This window comes from Haliotis asinina, chromosome 2, assembly GCF_037392515.1.
Source record: "Haliotis asinina isolate JCU_RB_2024 chromosome 2, JCU_Hal_asi_v2, whole genome shotgun sequence".
NCBI classification, from domain to species: Eukaryota; Metazoa; Mollusca; class Gastropoda; order Lepetellida; family Haliotidae; genus Haliotis; species Haliotis asinina.
In genome coordinates this window covers 77,751,271-77,775,560 of record NC_090281.1, presented here as the reverse complement: position 1 = coordinate 77,775,560, position 24,290 = coordinate 77,751,271, and the positions used below count along the sequence as shown (strand labels likewise).

The 24,290-nt window shown below is 40.8% G+C and overlaps 2 protein-coding genes and 1 long non-coding RNA gene across 3 annotated transcripts; all 3 read right to left on the bottom strand.

Moving 5' to 3' along the window:
• Positions 1-315: 315 nt before the first annotated feature.
• LOC137274368 (uncharacterized) lies at positions 316-2,783 on the bottom strand. The gene is made up of 3 exons (XR_010956178.1): positions 2,559-2,783; positions 1,766-1,816; positions 316-576 (listed from the first exon to the last, which is right to left on the bottom strand). It is a non-coding gene; the product is annotated as an uncharacterized lncRNA (long non-coding RNA).
• A 1,565-nt stretch (positions 2,784-4,348) lies between these two features.
• LOC137274367 (uncharacterized) lies at positions 4,349-7,024 on the bottom strand. The gene is made up of 3 exons (XM_067807521.1): positions 6,635-7,024; positions 5,614-5,664; positions 4,349-5,033 (listed from the first exon to the last, which is right to left on the bottom strand). The coding sequence occupies exons 1-3, from the start codon at positions 6,698-6,700 to the stop codon at positions 4,923-4,925; spliced, it is 228 nt and encodes a 75-aa protein (XP_067663622.1). The 5' UTR covers positions 6,701-7,024; the 3' UTR covers positions 4,349-4,922.
• A 1,153-nt stretch (positions 7,025-8,177) lies between these two features.
• LOC137272889 (transmembrane protein 272-like) lies at positions 8,178-18,309 on the bottom strand. The gene is made up of 6 exons (XM_067805305.1): positions 18,185-18,309; positions 13,982-14,060; positions 13,586-13,705; positions 12,019-12,069; positions 11,051-11,263; positions 8,178-9,606 (listed from the first exon to the last, which is right to left on the bottom strand). Exons 1-6 carry the CDS (start codon positions 18,218-18,220, stop codon positions 9,422-9,424), a joined length of 684 nt encoding a protein of 227 aa, XP_067661406.1. The 5' UTR covers positions 18,221-18,309; the 3' UTR covers positions 8,178-9,421.
• Between the last annotated feature and the right edge of the window lie 5,981 nt (positions 18,310-24,290).

Here is a 24,290-nt window from a genome sequence, read left to right as displayed (position 1 = left end):
GTTATAAATGCATAATTTTGTTGCACTTGTATGCATTCGTTTGTGGATCGGCGCGTTATTCAACACGAAACGCAAAGGGAAAGTGTCAAAGACGCTTTAAGGTGACATGGGATTGTCGACATTTTGATCCATTTGTTGTGTACCTGAGTCTTCAACAAAATACCACAAGGATTCTTTTCAACGACACGAAAAGTCAGATTTCATAGGAAATATAGTACTGGTTTGAATATCACCGGATACAGAACATGATAGAGAATTATAGCCTTGGGTGCATGGATCGGACATGGCTATTGCCGAAGAGATTGGCACGACATGTTAACAGAGTATATTTTTATTCAATAAAAAACATGGTATGGGACAGATGAAAATACAGACGCGTATTAAAAACTACATTTTCCAATGTTTAATTCATAGGTACAAACGGTATTTAAGCACACCCTGCTCCAGGAACAAGACTGGTTTGGGCTAGCCTCGTTTTGGTGTGCCCACTACGTTGCCGTCCTCGTCGATGTAGACTCTGACCCTGTCGAGGCGGTGGTCTGCGGTAACCATGCTGCCAGCGGAGACAATGACCACCTGTCAATGTATGAAATATGGTATATTTTACATATATAATTTAGTTTCATATTCTATCCCGGGCCTTCACGGACGGCCCAAAATGTATGGAGTGAGTGAGTGAGTTGGGTTTAACGCCTCTGTCAGCAATATTCCAGCAGTATCACGATAATCCACGATATCTCCAGGGTATACGTTCCGATAAATCTTCACTCTACCCTGGATGCATCTTCCCTATAACTTTATTACCTCCCTTTCTCTGTTTATCCAATGAGGTGTCTACGCTGGTGAATTGAGCGATCCAATCACAATTCACTTTCCCTTTCTAAATTACCTAACCGATTAGTCTTGGCAACACACTTAATGCAGAAGAACTGTGAGAGACGTAGAGGGAGTTCTTGCATATATATATTTTCAAAGTGTCTGACCTGACAATTTGTCTGTATTTCCCCATTATTTTCTGTATTAAATCTGAGTCGCCCTGCGAACAAACCTTCATTGATGCGACCGCATTACCTGACACAGTTGTAACGACGGATAATCTGCTTGGCTACTGTGAGAACGCGGAGCCAAGAAAGCGAAGTAACCAAATTATCAGTAGATGCATCCAGCATATAGTGAAGTTTTATTGTGGAGATATCGAGGATGAACGACGGAAGACACCCGAAATGGTCATCACACGTGGTACCATGGAGGAATCCAACTGGCTCACTGGCATGACGAGGGGACGTTTCGGCCACTGGGCTCCCTCACTGCCCAATAACGTCGTTAGATGGCCGTCTCGGATACTCTCTGGATCCCAGAAACTTTGGTTTTCGTACTAACACGGTACGTTACGTGATCATCTGAGAATCCAGGCAGACCATGGAATATGGGTGGTCAGGCTTGCTCGCTTGGTTGATACATGTCATCGCATCCCAGCTGCGTACATCGATGCTCGTGCTGTGGATCACTGTATTGTCTGGTCGGGACACTACTATTTACATACAGCTTTCATATAGTTGGAATATTGCTTAGTGCGGCGTTAAACAACAAACCATGTGCAGCAAACTATCTTTAATACCTTTTGGCACACCAGCCGGGAGAATCTGTATTCACTACACATTGTATTGAAAGTCATTTAGATCAGTTAGTCAAATATAGACCTGTCTATGGAATTCCGACAAGGACGTTATGAAGAAAAAACTGTATTCTGCAATGGAATACCTACATCCAGATTCGGCGCCTCGCTGAGGATGATGCCTCGGACTAAATCTCCATTCTGGAAGATAGAATTTCATCATGACTGCTGACACTATCACATGGACCTATATTTTGTTGATTTTCTTGCGAAGCCTTTAATTAAAACTGCATTTCCCTGACTTTTAGAATATCGAGCATAAAACTGTCAATTGTGTTTGCCAAACAGAATCTTCAAAACAAGCAATCAATGATCCTATTTTATGTTCGTTTGTTGTTTCAACGCCGCTCTCAGAATGTTTCAGCTATATGACGGCGATCTGTAAATAATCTAGAGTGGATCTGACAGTTCAGTGTCTACCATCATGAGCAGAGTGAGTGAGTGAGTGAGTGAGTGAGTTTAGGTTTACGCCGCTCTCAGGAATGTTTCAGCTATATGGCGGCGGTCTGTAAATAATCTAGAGTGGATCTGACAGTTCAGTGTCTACCATCATGAGCAGAGTGAGTGAGTGAGTTAGTTTAGGTTTACGCCGCACTCAGCGATATTCCAGCTATATGGCGGCAGTATTGTATCAACTTAATGTGGACCACATATTCGACTGATCAACAGGATGAGCATCGATCTACACAAATAGGAACCGATGACAACCAAGTCAGCGAGCCTGACCACCCGATCCCGTTACTCGCTTCTTACGACAAGTATAGGTAGTTGAGGATCAATTCAAATCCAGATTTTCGCGAGTTTTGAAGCGTTGAACAACAAATAATTTGTACTGATGTTACAACTCGTACATGTGGAACAAACAGTCGATCCTTAACCTCACCTTTCCTTCCATTTCGGGCCATTCGTCTTTCGTCGTCCATTGCTGTCTTTCCCGCTCCATTACGACTTTGCAACGGCCTCTACCAAATGTATCGACTCTGTTGAAATTCAAACCGCTCTATTCGAATTTTCCGACAGTATGCTGGCCTTGAGCGTCTGTAACAGCTTTCATATCGTTCGTCTGAAGTGCTTCTATGTTGACATGCCCTATTTGTGGGAGTATTTACATTCTAAACGAAGCTGCTCTACAAGTTATGTCATTGCATATCACTCAAGCGTGAACAACTGACATAACATAAAGAAGAAAAGTACTGAGTATACGATCACACATATAATATACTAACGGGTCAAAGAAACGGTACTGCTTTTAACTTGAAAGTAACAAAACTTCAGCTGCACTGACCACCACATGAAAAAAAACTCGTCTGCTCTAATTACAGTAGGTCTTCTGAAACATTCTGTCATGCAGTAAATTCACACTTAAATTTTCACATATGAAGTACAGATAATCTTGTTCGTGTCGGTATGTCACCAGTGGAACAGACTTTTAGCAAACACCTGGTGTCATCAACATTCGATAATGGTTCAAAGACACATGTGTATACATGTACTTATTATGTAGTTGGAATCGTGAAGTGGATTGGGTGGGTGGGGGTCTTTTCTCTCTTTTACTGGCTTCACATCAGCAAGACATTTTCCTCCCCTTTGATTTGCCCCATTGTACGCGTTTCTAACAAAGTTTGCCCCATATACCCGTCACGACCCAGGTTACAAGTTGTCTTTCTTAACCTATGCTTGTTCCACGTCCCAGGTGCTCATGCTCCATTTCATGGCTGACATAATCATGCACCCAAAGATGAATAGGATCACCGGGTTGTCTAGTCCAGACTAGACTATTAACAGGTCGCCACCATATATCTGGAATGTTTCTGCGGGCAGCCCTGAATAAGAACCAACCGACCAAACAATTTGTCCGACGCTTTCTCCTGGCTAGGCTATCGTTGCGTCAATTTATATGAACATAAAATCCACTCTAAAATCACAGGGAAATGGTCCCGCAAAGTCTGTCAGATATTCTTGGCAAGGAAGCTCTGCTGCAAAGGCTTCCTGTTGTTCAACTCTGCAGGGCAATGACATAACCATCTTGCATCATAGCAATGGTCAGCTTGGTCCGAGTCGGTCACGTAATGTACCATGTCCATGTTCTCAGTAGTAATGAGTAAGTGTCTGGATACAGTGAAAATCTGACATATACATGTCTTTCTCTTCAATTGTCTGTCGGCGTTGTTTCGTTGTGAGGTGGTTTGTGACTGGTGGTTAAAGCGTCCGCTCTATGATATTGCCGGAGTATTGATAAAAGCGGCGTAAACTCATATTCACTCGGGCACTTGTTACGTTCTGTTGCTTTTAGCCATGGCAGGTCTTAAGCGAGTGAGTCAGTTTAGTGTTACGCTGTTTTTAACAATATTCCAGCAATGTCACGGTAGGGGACACCAGGGGCTTAGGGGCTTCACAAATTGTGCCCATGTGGGGAATCGAACCCTGGTCTTCGGCGTCAAGAACAAACGCTTTAACCACTAAACTACCACACCGCCCCTCGCAGGTCTTGAACATTAGCTACGAGAAAACACTGTCAACCCACAAACGCCATATTTTGGGCCTGTTCATGCAGAACATGTACCTGCATAAATGCCCGCTGTGTTCATGTAGTGTTTGTCCTGTATACTGCTACTGTCAAGCTATGCGTTTAGTCGCTGCCGACTGGTGGCGCTTACAACAGTAACTCTATCAGATTGTGCAAATGGCATTTTATTCATGGATCACATGCTCACAATGTATTAGTGTCTTTCATGTACGCATCGTCTTCTTCTCGGGAGCAACGATGTCTACCTCGCAACATCGTAACTAAAATCTGTGTTGAGCTATGTCTTACGTTAAGCAAGATCTGCCCCCACACATCCTCCTTCATATAGGAGCGTAAGTAAATATAGCTGTTTGAGCTTAGGCAGGGATATTCCATACACTAGAGTAAGTAAGTGATCTTGGCAGACTGTTCATTTATCTGGGGTAAAAGAGGATAATATTGTTCAAAGTAGAATGATAAAGAATAGTTAATAAATGTTGCTCAAGTCAACCTTTTTGTTGTTATCATTGCAAGGCTACATTCAATGCAATGACCTGAGTATATCAAACTCTACCTGTATATTCGAGTTATTTTAAGCCATAGAAGTAGTTGTTATATGATATATTCCCATAAACTGGGATTCATTCACTTCCGTTTCTGGAGACTGTAAAGACAGTAAACTATTGCTGCTGACACGATACGGATATTGGCTTGAGATCAGGTCTAGATAAACCCATTTGTTTAACCAATCCTGGGAATGGTAGCGACGGTTCCATCTTCCTGTACGTAGATTCTGACTCTGTTCTGACAGATGGCCTCCGTCACAGATGAGCCCGCAGGCAGTACAAATACCTAGCGACACAAGAAGTTATAATATTATGCAGGCTCCCATCAAACCATTCTTTATAATAACGGTATACGTGGAATTTATAGATAGTATATTTGAAGGACATGTTGACACAAAAACGATTTTGATGGTCACATGATGCTGAACTCCATGAATCATGACGTCCAGTAGGACCCCGTTACGTTGACAGAAGTGGTTGAAAGTCCATCTTAAAATACGGGAAGTGCGATCGCCATAGACCTGCTAGCCCTGATTGACGAGGCAGAGGCCATTTCCCCCCATAAACTAAGGCTTTATGGCTACTGCGCTGCGACATGACAGACTACCAATTCAGGTGGCATTAGGTGGCACTTTAATCACTATAGGTTACCCCAAGAACGTCCGGTGACCAGGGTCGCTGACTTGGTTTACATATATTGTTGTATCCCAGTTGCAAAGATCGATTCTCATGCTGTTGCTCATTGGATTGTCTGGTCCAGACACGACTGTCTCCAGAGAGCTGAGAGCTGGGCAAGAGCTGAGTGCCGTATTAAACAACAAACAAGCAATCGGCGGACCACACAAAAACAAGGGGAATACATGTACCTTTAGATCAGGGTTATCTTGTAGTATAGCATCTCTAGCATCAACGGCAAGCTGGAAAAGAAACCGGTCAATATCCTCTCTCAAATACATATTGTACATGAAATTCAGTCAAGAAAAAGCAAAAAAGCAAAGATTTACAGCGTCTTCATATCAATACAACATACAGAACATACGAAACACACAGAGTATGCAGACACATACAAAATGTACATAATTCTGGATTCCTCACTGATTGGTACCTAAATATATATAACTATTAACAATAAAATTAACCATTTCATTACGGATCGTTTCATCATTCGGGGATAATTATATGTAACTATGTAATTCCTTCTCCCAGCTTAGATCAGGCGTTGTTTTTGGCTGCGTGAAAGTATATAGAGATATAGTATCCATGGTTTTTTGTTGTTTTTTTTGTTTTGTTTTTTTTTTTTTGGGGGGGGGGGGGTAACGGTTGATTAGCTGATCGTGGGGAGGTATGAGTTAACAAATTATGTATAAGCTATATGGTCCCAGCTGTACCATTTAAAGACGTTAATACGAGAAAGGTGTGATCCTTTGCTACAATGTTCATATTGAATGTGCACATATTGTTGTATCTTAGTATCTTAGCTGTAACTTCGCTGATCGATGCTCATGATGTTGATCGCCGGATTGTCTGACCCAGAATCGATTATTACAAACCGCCGCCATATAAATTTAGGTAGAATATTGCCGAGTGTAGTGCAACAAGCAAATAAAATCATATTTAAACGTTCACTGTGACAAAATGTCAAAAGTCATGGCCCCAAGAGTCGTTCCCTAGTGAAAAGTTTTCAAAGACGTTATGTGAGCCATACATAAGTGACAGTATCATGCACAGATCGCGGATCCATATTTTCTGTTCCTCTCCGGGCGTCTTAAAACACCAATAATTCGTTAATCGCCAATGTTCTATAAGGTATATCGTGTATATATCTGACGAAAAACCTATAACAGTTTAATGTATATGAGCAATGCATCGTAAAGGTGAGTCTCTTACCTTATGAAGGAGCTCTGGCCATTCCTTCTTCGCTGGTCCAGCAGCGGGTTCACGGTCTTCATCCATTGTCAATACTGGGAAAACGTGTTCTCAAACGATGAACGGGCACATGTGCATAGCATCCCCAGTACGATATAGGGCTGATATATGCGTGTCCTAGTTGCAAACCAAGAATGCGCGTTGTAAAATGCGGTAGGGATTGACAATCGCAAACACAGGCTAGAAGGAGGTGTGCTATTTAGGCGTGTTGATGTAACCTGTTATCCCACAGTAGAGGAGTGTACCTCCGCTCACCGTTTTTGAATTAACTACAGTGTTGTGTGTATTATCTATGTGCAAGCAGGCCTGCATAGTATTCACGGTTATGTATTCATTCTGCACATTCTATTTAGAACGACTCTATACATGGGTAATTGTTAATATGAATGAAACGACTCAGCGCAGTGAAGCTGAACATTTTTTTTCAAGTTAACTACAGTCTCTTTCATGGAAATACACCGCTGAATATGATTGTTAGTTTGGGCATTTGTGTTTGCTTGCAAGTCGCTTGCAACAACTTTTAACAAACGATCCTACGGTATATATGTCAGGCCGATCTAGGGAGAGAGTGAATATGTTTTTACGACGCTTTTTGGCAATAATCATTCAATATTACTGTGGGGGACTCCTGAAATGGGCTTCACAAAGTGTAACCATGAGGCGTGTCGAACCTGGGTTTCCGGCTTGGCGAGCCAACGCTTGAACCACAAGGCTACCCCAACGTCACAACTGAGCATTTGCTAGTTTGCCGATGGTCCTTTGTTCTTATCATAGGAGTGAGTGGGTGAGTTTGGTTTTACGTCTGTCACGCCGAAGCCCCTGATTCTATTCCCCACATGGGTACAATGTCTGACGCCCATTTCTGGTGTCCTCCGTTGTGACATTGCTAAAAGCGGCGTAACACTAAACTCACTCACACCCATTCAGTACATTCTAATTCTCCAGTAGAAACGTGCGGTATCGGTCAGACTAAACGTTTGTGAGTGGATAACGTTGAGCGTGAGTGAATGTGTTAAACCCGCCTTCAACGATATGCCGGCAGAATGCCAGCAATATCACCCCACACCACAAATGGGTTTACATTTTGTACTTGAGTAGGCAATCCAACTGTCAATGGTATGCCCTGTGTTTTAGCGACAATCTGAAAAAATCTGATCCAACATCATTTTGGCATGTTCAAGGGACGTAACTCAGAACAGCGGCTGTCAACCAGTAGGAAAAGTCACTGCAATTTAATCAGCTCTACCATTTGGGTTACTATTTTGTTTTCTGGGTTAGCAGAAAAAATGAAATGTTGTGCATTTAATACTGGTTGGAAGAATTTGATTGTATAAATTCACAAAGAGGATGCATAATAAGCAATTGTGTTAATGACGTTATTTTCCCAAACCTTTCCATTTTAAAACGCATATTTTAGAAATCAAAAGACAGTATAATCAATAATATGTATTATCGCTCACAAACTGAGCTAGCAACATAGCCAACAATCAACGTGAACACTTACTTGTAACTATATTTTATTCAAGCTATTGCTGAGATCAAAAGGAGCAACACACATTTTATAAACAATTTTATTTTAACAACATAATATATATTATTGATTGGCATTTTTGACAAGATGCTATTTGATGAACAAACAATTTTCTGGATTTCATCTTGTATTTATTCTTGAATGCAACGTTTCAGGCCTTGTATTAAAACTGAACAGAATAAAAAGAAGATGAAACCAAGACTAGTCTCATTCTTCAACATATCATTAGTTAAAAGCTAATTCCCAATTACCAAAGGGAGACAATTACTGTATAAATGATGGCCACATATGTGGAAACGTTATGGATAAAATAAGAATGTTCCACCTGGTTCAATTTATCCTGTGACAGCAACAACAATAATTGCATGATTATATATAACAATAACAATGTCAAAAACAGACTGGTCGAGCGTTATGGAGTTGAGCCTCCTTTCACAAAGCACTAAGTTGATCGTAAGTCACTAAGGCAACCTTAGTGCGGTGTTAAAGAATTGGAGATGAGGTTAACCTTAGGGAGGGTTGCATCGTGAAAGGCGCATCCGGAGGCTTTTGACATGAGCACAGTACCCTGATACTGGATAAGACCAGTCCTATTCTTATTGTAATGGTACGTAAATTTTACTTCCATATTGCCGGCAATAGTGGCATTGAACAGAATTCATTTACTAAAACATGACAAATGATTTTAAGACTTTAAGAATTTTAAGAATAACTGTATTTGTACTGCATTAGACTCTGCAAGAGAGGAAATCACAACTATACAATAACAGCAGTTAAGGGTGGATAATTATGAAATGCAGTAAACTGTTAATAACGGTAAACACTATTACAGAAAAATATTCTTACTGAAACATCATTCATTGCTTTTTTCATACCACACTTAACAATTGAAGTTTGTTACATTCAGAATTCATGGCATGGTCAAAAATAAAATATTTCCTATGATATGATTATACTCAACTAAACATTTAAGGACCACCCCAATATTCTGTATTTTGTCATCACATGGATCATAAGATGAACTATTGAACAATTAAATGCTGAAAATATGAAAAATCCAAACTTAACTCATTACACGACATATACTACAAAATAAGACATAACTATTTATAAACGATGTCTTAAATACTGAGTAGATTGCAAGGGGCAAAAGATTTGAGAAGTTGCCTAAAATGTTTTGTGCCAACGGGGAGATAATGAATTGAATTTGTAGTGTTTTATTTGCGGGTTTTCATGCTGCCGACGAACAAGTATATGCACCAAATGAATGTCAAGCTTCCAAGCATGATGTAGGTGGCCGTGATCAACCAGAATGCAAACCAGTACAGTGTGTGGTCACAGTAGTTCCCTGATGCAGGGTCAGAATCAAAGTGGTTGTAGGTTCCGTACACCCACACACTGCCTGCAAAAATAAAGTTCATGCTAACTTTTTTAATATTTCTAATCCATCAACAACAAAACTGTTTGGCAAATACAAGCATGAAATGCAGTTAAGGAATGAGAATGAAAATGATGTATTATTCTCCAAACAAAAGTCACTTGATCGACAAAACCTGGAATGTAGATGATTCATGAAATTGATTGAATATTCCTTCAGTGGTCATGTTAACTTTTTAATATTTCTCATCGAGGAAAACAAAGTTGCCGAGAAAGTGAGTGCGTGGGTTTATTTATTTTTACGCCACATGCCAGCTTTATGGCGGCGGTCTGTTAAACGTCTGTACCAGACAATCCAGTGATCAACGTCATAGCTTATAGATGTAGGCAACTGGGACACAAAAACATGTCACCCAAGTGAGCGACCCTGACCACCAGATCCCGTTAGTCGCCTCTTACGACAAAAATGGGTTACTGAAGATCAGTTCGAATCCGGACCTTCAAGGGTCAGGTTGTTGAACCAATGCAATGGATACTATTATGGAACTGGAAATAAACAAATAGAAGCGACAAAATCCTTTCCTAACCCATCCTTTCCCATGAGATATGTCTGCTAAAACAGTGTCGATTGAACAAATGTGACTATATCATGAGGATAAATAGTATTCAGCAGTATTACAGCAATACGATGTGTCTTGTAAGCAAATAGAGTCTGACCATACCATCCCGTGGTTGTCAACATGCTGTACGATGACAGAACATGGGTTCATAAGTCTCAAGGCTGGAAACTTAATGATGATACAAAATGTTTGCGGAAAGGTGAGTGAATTCTGCCCTACTGGTGGCACCCGTCATAAACATATGCTAAGTCTGTTGATTTGATACCCAATCCCTGTCCGTCGCCTCTTATGACAAGCATGGGTAACTGAAGACCAATTTTAACCCGGATCTTCTTGGCTGGAGACAAGCTCAGGTAACGGAAGACCAATTCCGTTCCGGCTCTTCACTGGCGGAGACAAGCATAGATATCATAAACAGACGCGAAGTCTGCTCAGATGATACCCGATCTCTGTCAGTCGCCTCATATGACAATCATGGGTAACTGAAAAAGAATTTTAACCCGGATCTTCACGGATAGAGACAAGGATGGATTGCTCAAATCTAACCCGAATCTTCACGGATGGAGACAGGCATGGGTAACTGAAAAAGAATTCTAACCCGGATCTTCACGGGCGGAGACAAGTATGGGTTACTGAAGATCATTTCTAGCCCGAATCTTCAAAGGTGGCGACAAGCTTGGACTACTGAAGACCAAATCTAACCCCGATCTTCACGGAGGGAGATAAGCATGGGTTACTGAAGACCAGTTCTAACCCGGCGGCTCTCCAAGGGTGGAGACAAGCATAGATTGCACAAGACGATTTCTAACCCGGATCTTCAGGAGGTTTATCAGGGTGATATTGACTTACCTGCCAAAAACCAGGAACCCATGACAGTGCAGACGAAGCTCTCAAGCGGTTTTAGTTTCTTCCCTTCCTCTTGTCCTTTCGTTTCCTCTGATTTTTTGCAGCAATAGGCCCTCGTTAAAATAACTATCCATAGTATTATCCACACACTACCACCACCGATTAAAAATATGGGAATGTGGACCTCGGCGTGACAGTCATATAGATGGATGGATCCTGCAAAATGCCGAAATTTTGAAACATGACTACATGCAGATGATGACTGATATCTGGGTAACGTGAAATGAGTACATCTCTATTTTCTATCGACACAAAACAATAGATATGTAGATGGGGAACCCTCATCCCCGCGACAGTATTATGTATATGTATGTTCTGTGCAGTAGGAATTTGTGTTCAATAACATCCATGGGAATCTGTAATAATGACCCATGTTCTCATATATATCTGATTTCCTTATCTGGATATCTAATAGGTATAGTCAAATGGTTACAGCGTTTGCTCGTCATGCTGACGACCCTGGTTAGATTCCAACATGAGCACAATGTGTGACGCCCACTTCTGGCGTCCGCCTCGTGAAATTGCTGGAATATTATTATAAGCGGAGTAAAGCCAAAGTCACTCATTCACCTTATAAGTTTATTGTTTTAGAAAGTTGGGAGAGGACATCGTAATACCCTTGACCTCTTAAATCTTTACCAAGAGCAAACCCGAAATCCACATCCATGATAAACCCCTGTCTACATATTATTCAACATCAGCTGTAATAAACTGAATCCTGTACTGGGCTCGGATCTGTATCGTCATTCTTGACTGAATCATCATATTAAACTTTGTCATCAGCTCTAAAGATAACCCTCCGTATGAAAAACTGAAAATGTTTTCTCATAAACATTATGCCCCTAACCTCCCACACCATCTCCAACCCATCCCATCCCCCTGTTTGTCCATGTTGATCACACATAACTTACCCATTACTATCATAGCAACTGGGACAGCCATCAAAAGTCCTAAGAACACCACTGAAAGGGGACAAATTAAACATGAACTGTAAGCTGAATGTATAATGATGCAACTATACTCCATTATGATAAACTCAGATGTAAATGTAATGTGAACTCAGATGTAAATGTCATGTAAACTCAGATGTAAATGTGATGTAAACCCAGATGTAAATGTAATGTAAACCCAGATGTAAATGTCATGTAAACTCAGATGTTAATGTAATGTAAACTCAGATGTAAATGTCATGTAAACTCAGATGTAAATGTCATGTAAACTCAGATGTAAATGTCATGTAAACTCAGATGTTAATGTAATGTAAACTCAGATGTAAATGTCATGTAAACTCAGATGCTAATGTAATGTAAACTCAGATGTAAATGTCATGTAAACTCAGATGTTAATGTAATGTAAACTCAGATGTTAATGTAATGTAAACTCAGATGTAAATGTCATGTAAACTCAGATGTTAATGTAATGTAAACTCAGATGTAAATGTCATGTAAACTCAGATGCTAATGTAATGTAAACTCAGATGTAAATGTCATGTAAACTCAGATGTAAATGTCATGTAAACTCAGATGTAAATGTCATGTAAACTCAGATGTTAATGTAATGTAAACTCAGATGTAAATGTCATGTAAACTCAGATGCTAATGTAATGTAAACTCAGATGTAAATGTCATGTAAACTCAGATGTAAATGTCATGTAAACTCAGATGTTAATGTAATGTAAACTCAGATGTTAATGTAATGTAAACTCAGATGTAAATGTCATGTAAACTCAGATGTTAATGTAATGTAAACTCAGATGTAAATGTCATGTAAACTCAGATGCTAATGTAATGTAAACTCAGATGTAAATGTCATGTAAACTCAGATGTAAATGTCATGTAAACTCAGATGTAAATGTCATGTAAACTCAGATGTTAATGTAATGTAAACTCAGATGTTAATGTAATGTAAACTCAGATGTAAATGTCATGTAAACTCAGATGTTAATGTAATGTAAACTCAGATGAGTTGTGAATAACTAGCGACGCCTTGAAGCTGCGCTCAGCTTCATGAGTGAGTCAGTTTTGGTTTACGTGCCACTCAGCAATATTCCAGCTATATGGCGGCAGTCTGTAAAAATCAGGGGCTGAACCAGACAGTCCAGTGATCTACAGCATTTGCATCGATCTACCCTCTATGATTCAATAATATGAGTCAACAAGGTCAGCGAGTCTGACCACTCGATCCCGTTAGTCGCCTCTTACGACAAGCATAAGTTACTGAAGACGAATTCCAACCCGGATCTTCAGAAGAAATTGTACAATGGAGCATAAACGTCCAAGTTTCCGGACGTGGTACTTCCAGTCCACTGAGTTGTCTCGTACAACAAACACTGGTTGGTGTGGATAAACCTGACCCGTCGAGGCTAAATGTTTATAAGTTTAAAATAATGTACTGGAAACAGAGTCACTGAGACAAATTGAGCTTTACACAAAGTCCTAGACTCAAACACCGGACAGACCTCATGGACATGTGACTTACGTGACCCTGCAAGGATGATGAGGAATCCCTTGAGGAAGTCAACTCCACGAGATTTCATGAGGCTCCATGAGAGTGTAACCTTCTGTCTTCCATTCAGGATCTCATTGGTCGGCGGCGGTTCTATGATCAGAACATGAAAAGGTGAGTGAATGAATATGGTTATTACGCCGCTTTTAGGAATCGGATTATTCCACCGATATCACGACAGGTGTGACCACAGATTGTCTTCACAAGCTGAAGTAACGAAACCTGTATCAGTGCTTGACTTTCATGTGAAATGATGTCTTTCGGCATTTCTGCATATAGTTACATCACCGATCTGTATCAATGGATGATCGATATTTAGGAATCGGTTATCGATCTCTACTTGAAGACTTGGCCGACCCTGGTTATTACCTTTAATGTCAATGATAGTCGGGCTGCGGGGAGAAAGTTCATTGATGGATGTAACGTCCAAGCACAAAGTGGGACCTCCCTGAAATACATATTAAGCAAAACTCACTGTTGCAACAATATCGACAGATAATTGAAAAGTCTTGTGTCATAACCTTTGGGATATAAGGTTCGACTTTTCCCAAGCTCCAAACAAACGCTGAGGGATTACAAATCATATACGAACTAGGTTTGCACGTCCATATTTATGAGTTAATATGTGTGATTTCAGCAAAGTAATGAAATAGGCCTACACCTTTCTTGGAATGCACGTTCGAGATAAGCTCCAGAATGTCCAGATTCAAGACAAACTCACGGTCGAGTATAAACCAGCTTTAAAGAAAATCTGGAATTGAATGCACGAAACAAGGTCGAAGCAATTAATACGTTTGCTGTGCGAGACCTTTCCTGTTCCTTTGGAGTAGCTGACTCTACAAAATAGGATATCCAGACACTTGAATGTCCGACCAGAAGGATCATTTTCTGAAAACAGAGCCCACCACTCTCGTTCCTCCCTAAATCGTTCATACATGCATATTCCAAGCAGTTCGTGGGGTCGGGGTTTGATTGAAGTAGAGGTTCTTATAATAATATAATGTCTTCTGCCCTTATTCATGTATCGGATGATTCTCTGGTGATGCATGTCAAGTGAGTGAGTGAGTTTAGTTTTACGCCGGGATCAATATTCCAGCTATATGGCGGCGGTCTGTAAATAATCGAGTCTGGACCAGACCATCCAGTGATCAACAACATGAGCATCGATCTGAACAATTCGGAACCGATGACGTGTCAACCAAGTCAGCAAGCCTGACCACCCGACCCCCTTAGTTGCCTCTTACGACAAGAATAGTCGCCGTTTATTTCAGGTATGGGTTGCTGAAGGCCTGTTCTACCCCGTGACCTTCACGGGTCGATGCATGTCAAGACTCAAGATGAAATTACATTGGTATTTTAAGCGTGCCACGGTTGTTCGACAGGATGTCAAATTTGGGTTGATCATGCCATTTCTGATGTTCTGCTGGGCGATAAAGCGATGGGACTAAACCAGGTGAAGTGTTGCACCACGTCTGTCCAGACTGTTGAGAAGCTTTGATGAATTCGGCTGAATTTAAATGTATAACTGAGGACTTCTCTTCTGCAACCCAGTACCAGTGACATCCCACCAATATGTGATTTTCAAAGGTCACATTCAAGGTAAAACATAATTTTGCAGATTCTGATACATTTCGGTATGCACTCACCAAAACAAATCATCAAATATGCCAATTCAACCTATATCAGTTGAAAAAAAAACGCGATGAAAAATCGGAGTTCAAACGATTCACTAAAACGCATAAAACTTATGCGCTGTGAATAGGTTCGCTGAGCTTGAAACAGTATGTCTGTCAGGAGTATGAGATCAGCAGCAGTCTGGTCTTGGTTGTGTACACAAACAAATAAATAATCTACTCGTTACACACTAAAAGGCAAAAAAGAAAAAAATTAAAACCCATGATGGTTTCAAATCAGAAAATAGCTTTATTACCACTCCAATAACATTTAATCAACCTTCCGTTTTCGTCTGGCTATTTGCAGAACTAAAAGTGCTTTGCTGTGCAGATGTTTATATTCATGTATAGTATATCCTTCGCGTTGTTAATGATATCATGTACTTTTTGCAATCATATTATGAATGCAAGTCGCATAAATGTTATTTTGTCTGGATAGGCATTAATATGACCTTCTTGCTTGTTTGCCGATCCAGCTTCTGAACAATACATCAGAAATAAATATGTTTAAACTGAATATTAATGTTACAAACAAACCCACACAAACATACATCTTAAATTGTGTCGCACTGTAGATACAGGCCAGAGCCCTAGAACAAAGGCTCACGCTTCAGCGGCTACTGCTAATTACCTGGCTCGCATCTCTCACCTGGCCATAGTGTTAATTACCTGGCTCGCATCTCTCACCTGGCCTTAGTGCCATTTTTTTCTTAATCAGCAATGCATTTTATATATCATGAATAAGTGATAACTGTGTTGTTTTAGTTGCATGTTACCTTTAAAGAAAATATTGACATGAAATGTCGAGTGTGTTGTGAATGTACAGAGATGTCCAACACCTTGTCTACGGACGCCCGTCCTTGGCACGAGAAGCATATCTTAAAGACATGATGGCATGGCTCGTTGCTTCTACTACTGGCATCGGCTCCGAGGTCTAGCCATGGTACGCCCTGGGCCTGCCCAGAACGTCATGGAGGCTGTCATGATGCTTTCAAACTTCTTTGTGATAGATCCATCCAATTTACACTCCCATTAGTTGTCGGCGCCGTTGGGTATGGTACCAGTAACTGTTGATCTCTTGCCAGAGTTCTCCATCGGGAGCACAACCCTTCTGACAATCTGCGTAATGCGGAAGATTGCAATGTTGGAGAGTCTACATATTCTCCGGAGAGTTCTGCGTGGGTTCGACTAGGCAGCGTTTCCTGGGAGAAGTCCCATTCGCACTCTTGCCTGCGTGGAGAGAAGGCAATGCCCATGAGCTGATGACGAGCCTTACCAGCCTGAAGTTGCCAGGATCACCCGAACCTTCTCTGTTGCATATCATTTTAAATTTGAAAAGCACAAGAATACTTTTATAACGCCCCATTGACATCAGTTGGGGTCATGCTATATTCGCATACAAGTCACAGTTCATTATTACCCCGAATAAAACAACTGTAATACAAAGGGGCGGTGGAGTAGTTAGTGGTTAATTTCACTGGATGTCTCATCTATGCTACATCTAAACCCTGAAATTCTAACAGTTTACATTTATAACGTAGTCCACATTTCATGTTAATATTTAGGCGATTGCGCATGGGATGTCACTTGTCCTGAGTAGCAAAAAGGAAGCCCTCAGTTTCACATTTAAGTTCAGCCGACTTCATTCAAGCTTGCTAACAAATGACCGAGTCTGGGCAGACTTGGTGGAACACTTCACCTGGTTTAGACGCATTGCTATACCGCCTAGCAGGACATCAGAAATAGCAAGATCAACCCCAAATTGGACTTTCTGTCGAACAACCCTGGCACGCTTAAAATATCAATGTAATATCCTGGCACGCTTAAAATATCAATGTAATTTCATCTTGAGGCTTGGCATGCATCACCAGAGGATCATCCGTAACATGTGTATCTGATGTGCCGATGGCAATAGTCCTTTCAGAGCCCACAAGTAGCTATTCTTCCCTGCCAGTACGGTTTCATCTCCTCTTCAGTAACCCATTCTTTTTGTTGAAGGTGACGGGATCGGGTTGTCAGGTTCGCCTGCTTGGTTGACACATGTCATCGTGTCCCAACTGCGTCGTCGATGCTCATGCTGTTGACCACTGGGTTGCTTGGTCCAGACTCGATTGTTTATAAAGCTCCGTCACATAGCTGCCATATTGGTGAGTATGGCGTAAAATCACACTCACTCAACTCCACGGGCTGAGGTGATGTCCAGCCTTGTCTGTTCCTGACGTCCTCTGTGACGTCAGTCTCGCTTCTTTCTTCTGTCTCTGCTATGTCGACTGTTGTCTCCTGCACGCTAGTGCATGCGCTGGTAACTTTATCATCGCTGTCATTATCGCGGTGTCGTCGATCAATGCACCTGTCCTCGTGTTGTTGCTGTTGTTGTTTTTTGTCATTAGATCAATAGGCGCCTATGATTAGACAGTCCTGTGAGCTGAAACCAAGCCCTCTAGACAGATTGTCACCTGATATGGCATTAGTTTCCATAGCTCTCGCGGGCCTGGTTTGTTGAACAATGTCAAAGTAGTATTGTTCTAATAATATTAAATGGGTTATTAGACAAATGAAGAGCAGACACGTGTTGTTTAGACACGAGTTTTTTTAAATGAATAAGAAATAAATAAAACGAGCCGAAATGTGCCCCTGTGAACGATTGCGAAGGGCCACAAAACAATCTCTAATCACCAATAGTATTGATATCTAACCCACTGTCTATATTTATAAAGTAGGCTAGTATTGATGAATTAGGCGAGTTAGTCAATGATAAATGTAGACGATATGGCCGATACAAATGAAAATTCAACCAGTAAATGACACCCAAAAGTATTGCTTGGTTAACACACTCTCGTTACGAATGGACACATCGAACACAACTACTTTGATACTTGATACATGCAAACAATTTTACCTGGTGATAGCCTTTCTCCACATCAACTGACGCCATTTTGGAATGTGGAAAGGCAGGAGTGACCTCAGTTACAAGAGTTTGATAGTGCACGGGCAAACTGTTACGCAAATGGGGTTACGCAGCATAAAGAATATGATAAGTCTTCTTAAAGGGGCACTGACGCGGAGCGAATAATGTTTCTCGCCAACGGTCTAATAACGAAACCAAACTGCAAATTGGTCAGCGCCCGTTCCTTCGACCGTGACGGACAAAGGAACTGGGCTCCTGTCCATTTTAGCAGAATTTCTTCACTTAAACAGTCAGGAGGCCGGATGCCCATCATATGCCATTTTCAAAAAAAAATATCCATGGTATTCCTTGTCTGATCGTAACCAAATATCTCAGCAGTGTATTTCTTTTCGGATGCTTGGATGGTATCTAGTTACTGATCAAATTTGATCCTATTTCTGTGTTTTTAACCTCGATATTTAATCATGTTACATGAAAATATGATGTCTACAGGCACGTAGCAAGCTATTTGTTTCAGTACGGAAGATTGCAAAGCTTTATATTTATGTAGTTTTGAGTGTTGGTTCAGCTGTGATAGCAAATGTCATAAGTAAATTTTGGTAGCTATGGTAGCTACAATGGTTTATTATTTATGATAATAAAAACACACAGTTGATTTATTTGAATTCGTAAACAAAAAACGATGACTTTACCTTTGGTAGAGAAATCTGAAAATTTTCTTACGTACAAAACCCCTTATTTCACCTATTTACCCAAGTACACAGCAAATGCCTGTGTGTATTCCTTATGTAACGAAATTCCGTTGGTATCCTCAAAACAGTTTCGGTCCATGAGTGTTTTCAGGCTGCATGCGACACAGAGATCTTCCTTGCTGTAACTCGCGTTTGATGGTGTAAACCAACACGTGTTATTTGTCATCATTCTCTAGATGGTCAATTAATGAATTTATAACAGGTATAATTAGTAGTAACACCACTCAGGTTACTCAACAAAGGTTCCCATTTGGCATTTCTCCTGTCTGGAGTAAATACTCAACATTATAAATTAAGGTCTGTAATGGCAAATGTATTGTATGTTATGTAATATGTTCATGTAAGTGATGCAAGAGGGTTTATCAACTGATCGAGTTACAAAAACAAACATCGATCAAAGGATTAACCGATAACACACTGATTGATTAATTACTTTTATCTTCTAGCGGATTTGTCAAAAGGCAGTATGTGTAGATGACTACACCCTGTCGTAAAGTGTGAGTGCAAAAACAACATCATCCCTTCAAAGAATAAACCACCCTTGCGTTGATTGATTGCTCATTATTGGTTAACTAAAATACTTAGAATAGTGGACATCATACAATTAGTTGCCAGGTGTGCTATCTTGGGAGACCAATGAGAGGTTTATCTAGTTTTCACCAACGAAAGACGTGAAACGATGTGTTACTTTTTCGCAAACTAGACAGTTGTAAGACACGCGACATAGAGCAGGATTACTTACCAGCTGCAGATAAATGGAATACGATTTCTTTTACGTGGATATTGATGGATACATTCCTGAACAAGGTAGCAGCCTGACATTGTTGCTATAAAATTAGTCTGTTTTACATTCATTATTTGCATTTTGTTTTAATTTATTTGTTGTAGCATTCAGCAGAATCTGTATGACACACTAGATCGCGTATGTGTGTGAAATAGGATCCACATTGGCAATCTATACACTGTATAAATGTTGCTGTTATGTTAGAAATTTACTATGAGTATAAGCAAATCGTGTGTTCTTTTATTGATTTTCAGAATCATACAAATATGACAATGAACTAATTAGGGTAATGAGACAAAATATAGAGACGTACATTGGCTTCGTTATTTTTCCGTCCTAATAGTTTTTTACCATTTCTACCACTGGCAGATGATTAACCTTCAAAGTGTTTCATTTGTTTTCCTAATACATTTGTAATGAAGTAAAAATGACTTCACCTCAGTTGATCTGTCTATAAAAAACTATCACTTGCGCTTACGGACTGCGCAGCAGAGGTCACGAACCAGTCACGAATTCGGGGATATCATCCGGGTACTCACGGGAGAAAAACAATAACAAAAGTTTACACAAGTCCACGGAAATTGCTCTGCGTCAGTGCCCCTTTAAATGCGAGCGAAGTTTCGCTCGCATGTAAAGAAGACTAGTCATTTTCTTTATGCTGCGCAGCCCAATTGCGCTACAGTGTGCCTGTGGATAGTGGTACGCCTAAAATTAACAAAATATTAGGCAATAAAACACTTCTATAACCTGACATGTAAATAACTCATCGGGTTACCCTGTAAGTCACAATAACAACCCACGTACTAATGCGTCAACGGTGATTATGGATGACATGGTATCTAGTGTATGAAAGCATTTAAGGAAACATTGCATCAGGGGTCAGCCTGTATCAGATATGCCCTAGCTCGAGTGTGTTTATCTTTCGAAAGAATGAAGATTTTTATGGATATCAACTTCTTTATGAGAGAACACAACGTTTCGGAGTTAATGCTTACTCCTTCATCATTCATTTATTGCTATGAGAGCAAGTTTCGGTGTGAGTTCTTACACCGTTATCAAGCAAGTGATGAACAGTATGAGAAAGGGGAACATATATACAAGCAGGGATAATCTACAACTATAGCATCGAACAGAAAAATACGAGAGACATGTTACATGTATGAAAACTGATAATATACGCGATTAGATCGCCGGACACTCATATAGGCTATTGGAGTTGTCTTCCAATGTTGTCAAGCGCTTATCTCCCGTACATGCACTTTTGGCCTGGTCACGTGACCTTGTTGTTAGCAGACGACTGAATGGACGAAATGGTAAATATGACTCAAAGAAGTAGACTTGAGGCATTGTATGAATCCGGCGTGCGATCAGTTAAGAAACTTGTGAAGTTTTCAGGCCTTAGAAGGGCATCAGTTTACAGAATTTTGAAAAGAATCGAAGCAGGAGTTGGCGTAGGGCGTAAGCCGGGATCGGGACGTCGCTCGAGCCTGGGGCCTAATGAGGAGGTCGCGCGCCTCGCTGTGCTGCATCCGAACTGGTCTGCCAAACAGATTGCTGTCAAAGCATCAAGTCAAGGTGGCCCAGACGTATGAGAATGGACAATTCGACGCTCATTAAAACACTCTAGATATGCTAAACAGGTACCGCAAAAAGCCCCCTTGATGACAGATGACCATAAGGCTAATCGACTTGAATGGTGTAGAAAGTATGGCTTCCAGGATTTTTCCAATGTGATTTTCAAAGACGAGAGTAAATTTCACTTCTACAGAATAACGAGGAAGTGGTGGTACTAGATTTCCACATAGGTCAAAGTGGAATCCCACTCCAACTTCAACAAGACAATACAACGATCCACAAATCATTTCACACCTTGACCTGGCTGGAAGACAATCACGTGACCTTATTAAATTTTCCCGCTGCGTCACCATGCAGACTTAAATCCAATAGAAAATGTGTGGCAGATCATAAAGGACAAAGCAGAGAAGTTGGAACTCTAAAGCATCTGCTAATGGCGTCATGTTATTGACCAGACATGGATGGACCTACCCCAAACTTACCTAGACAATTTAATAGATTCCATGCCGCATCGAATTCAGCAGTGCATACAGAGAAACGGATGACTGACAGACTACTAAGATATGTTTCCTTTAAGGACAAGGCATCAGTCACATCTGTGACAAATGTTATGAAATCTTAACATATAGTACATATAGGCTCCCTGATACAAGTTATAGGATATGCCTGTACAGTTTGATCGGTAGGAAGCCAGACACACTTACAACACATGGCTTTTGATAGGAGCGTAACAAACAAAGCCTGCAAAACAGTAAAATGGGTAGTGAAGCCTGTGGGAATAAGCGGGGAATTGTCAGTAATGAGGATCTTTGGTGAGTAGATAGTATGCTGGAGATATGTAATAACCTTGGTCACTGTTGACTAATGGCTGGAGTCTTTTGATGTGGAGTTTCCTGAGCTTGAGGTCTTTCAGGGCGGTTGTCAGGGTTTGGGTTCTGTCCCGATGGATACTTTGGTCGGGATTGTCTTTGATGTGATCTCATAGGACTGATTTTGAGTCAAGTTTGGATACTGAGGTCAGGTGTCCTTTGATTCTGGTTTTGAGGGCTTTTGGTGCTTGTCCTACGTTTTGCAATCGCATGGGGCGAACATATAGAGCTGCTTCTTCTCTGGTAAGGGTTGGCCTCCTCTATATTCAATATTCTCCGACTTACGAGTGTTCGACCATTTCTCACTCACTCAGCTCGCCATATTTCTTTAGCTGTCGATTTTGTTAGACCTTGATATACTTTTCACTGTATTCCCATTTGGTCATATATTACAGTTAATCTTCATACTAATTAACTATAGAGATCTCATTATTGGTATCATAAATACACGTTTATGGTACTTCCGTCTCAGATATGTGACAGAATGTCTTTGATTTTGTGGGGCGGTGGCGTAGGTTAGTGGTCAAACCGATCGCTCGTTACGCCGAAGAACCGAGTTCGACTGCACACATTCGTACAATCTGTGAAGTTCATTTCTGGTGTCCTCCGTCGTGATATTGCGGGAATATTATTAAGGGCGGCGTAAAATCAATCTCCGTCGCTCACTTTGACAATATCTTGGCCGGCGTCTGGATGCCAGGATCACATTAATTCAAAAGTAGGTTCGAATAGATTCTCATAACCAAAGGCGCTTGTGCAACCCACAGATGTAAGTAGTCGATCCAAGAGGCATTCCTTCTAGCATATCCTCGGTTTTCGATCAATCCATATCTCCCTTTGACCTTGACCTTCATGGCCTTTCTTCTTCAGCAATTTATCTCTGTGTTCGTGGTTCAGTGTACTTACACTCCCCTCTCGTTTCTTCTCGGTGTCAGTTGTGGGAGGTGCAGCGGCAAAAAACATCCGACATACCAGACTTAGACGAACGTTGTTAGTTTCTGATGTGGTAAGTTTGACGCGTATCCTAAAGGTTCACCTGCAGACACCATGCTCTGACATAACACTGGACATTTTGATTATTTTCAAAGTTAAGACCACACTCACCACATAAAGGCATCATCAAATATTGATCAGGATCAGTGTCTAACCTGTACTCCTCTCCAGCTATACGTTTTGCAACAGCAGGGGATAATTTATCATCTTGGGACTCTAAAATCAAGTTATGAAGTGGAAATAAGCTCCTCCTGTAGACGACATGGGATCTCCTTAACAAAGCTTTGACAAATTCACATTATATTGTTAGACTTGTGAAGATCCGGTTAGAATTGATCTTCAGTAACCCATGCTTGTAAGAGGCGACTAACGGGATCGTGTGGAAAGGATCGCTGGTTTGGTTGAAGTATGTCATCGTATCCCAGTTAGGTAGATCAATGTTCATGCTGTTGATCACTGGATGGTCTAGTCCAGACTCGATAATTTAAATATCCCTATAACTATCATTATTAAAAACTAATCTCATTCACTGTTTTAGTGCTGGTTTGATGAAACAAAAAATGATGAATACAAACATGGTGTTCAACAGCCACTGTGCCTCAGAATAACAGCATCGGATAGGTGCGTGTACTTATAGGCTCCCGTTCAGTTTGTGTTGGTATTGGCACTAGACGCCTTATGGTTACTTGCTCTTCTTTTTGTCGCTGTTGCTTCTTCTGACCTTACTCCAAATGATCTGCACGAGGAATCCGGTCGTGGGTCCACACAATCAACTTTCAAATGCATTTGGAGCCAAAATACACGCAGAGGCACTAGTGTCTGGGTGTACACTGAGCTTATACCTAACGAATTTAGCAACATGTTTGTTCTTTCCGTAGACTGGTTTCCGGGACTATAAGACTTTTGAGGGTACAAAAATCACCAGACATAAACATGTATGCTTGACGTTGACCATCTCGTTTCCTTTAGGACTTCTCCCATTCCCATACAATGTCGGCTTGTCTGCTCTTTGCAGTTCATTTTCATGAATAACTGCTTTCAACTGGATCACCAGCCATATATATCAAAGGATACATTGGTATTCCAATTACGTAAACATGATAAATATTTCTTCAGTCCACTTC

Coding starts and splice junctions, on each gene's coding strand:
- LOC137272889 (XM_067805305.1), bottom strand. CDS start 18,220: ATGGCGTCAGTTGATGTGGAGAAAGGCTATCACCAG. Junction 12,070..13,585: donor CATCATCCTTGCAGGGTCAC/GTAAGTCACATG, acceptor GTCCCCTTTCAG/TGGTGTTCTTAGGACTTTTG. Junction 11,264..12,018: donor AGTTGCTATGATAGTAATGG/GTAAGTTATGTG, acceptor GGCATTTTGCAG/GATCCATCCATCTATATGAC.
- LOC137274367 (XM_067807521.1), bottom strand. CDS start 6,700: ATGGATGAAGACCGTGAACCCGCTGCTGGACCAGCGAAGAAGGAATGG. Junction 5,665..6,634: donor GGCCAGAGCTCCTTCATAAG/GTAAGAGACTCA, acceptor TTTCTTTTCCAG/CTTGCCGTTGATGCTAGAGA. Junction 5,034..5,613: donor AAGATAACCCTGATCTAAAG/GTACATGTATTC, acceptor TTGTGTCGCTAG/GTATTTGTACTGCCTGCGGG.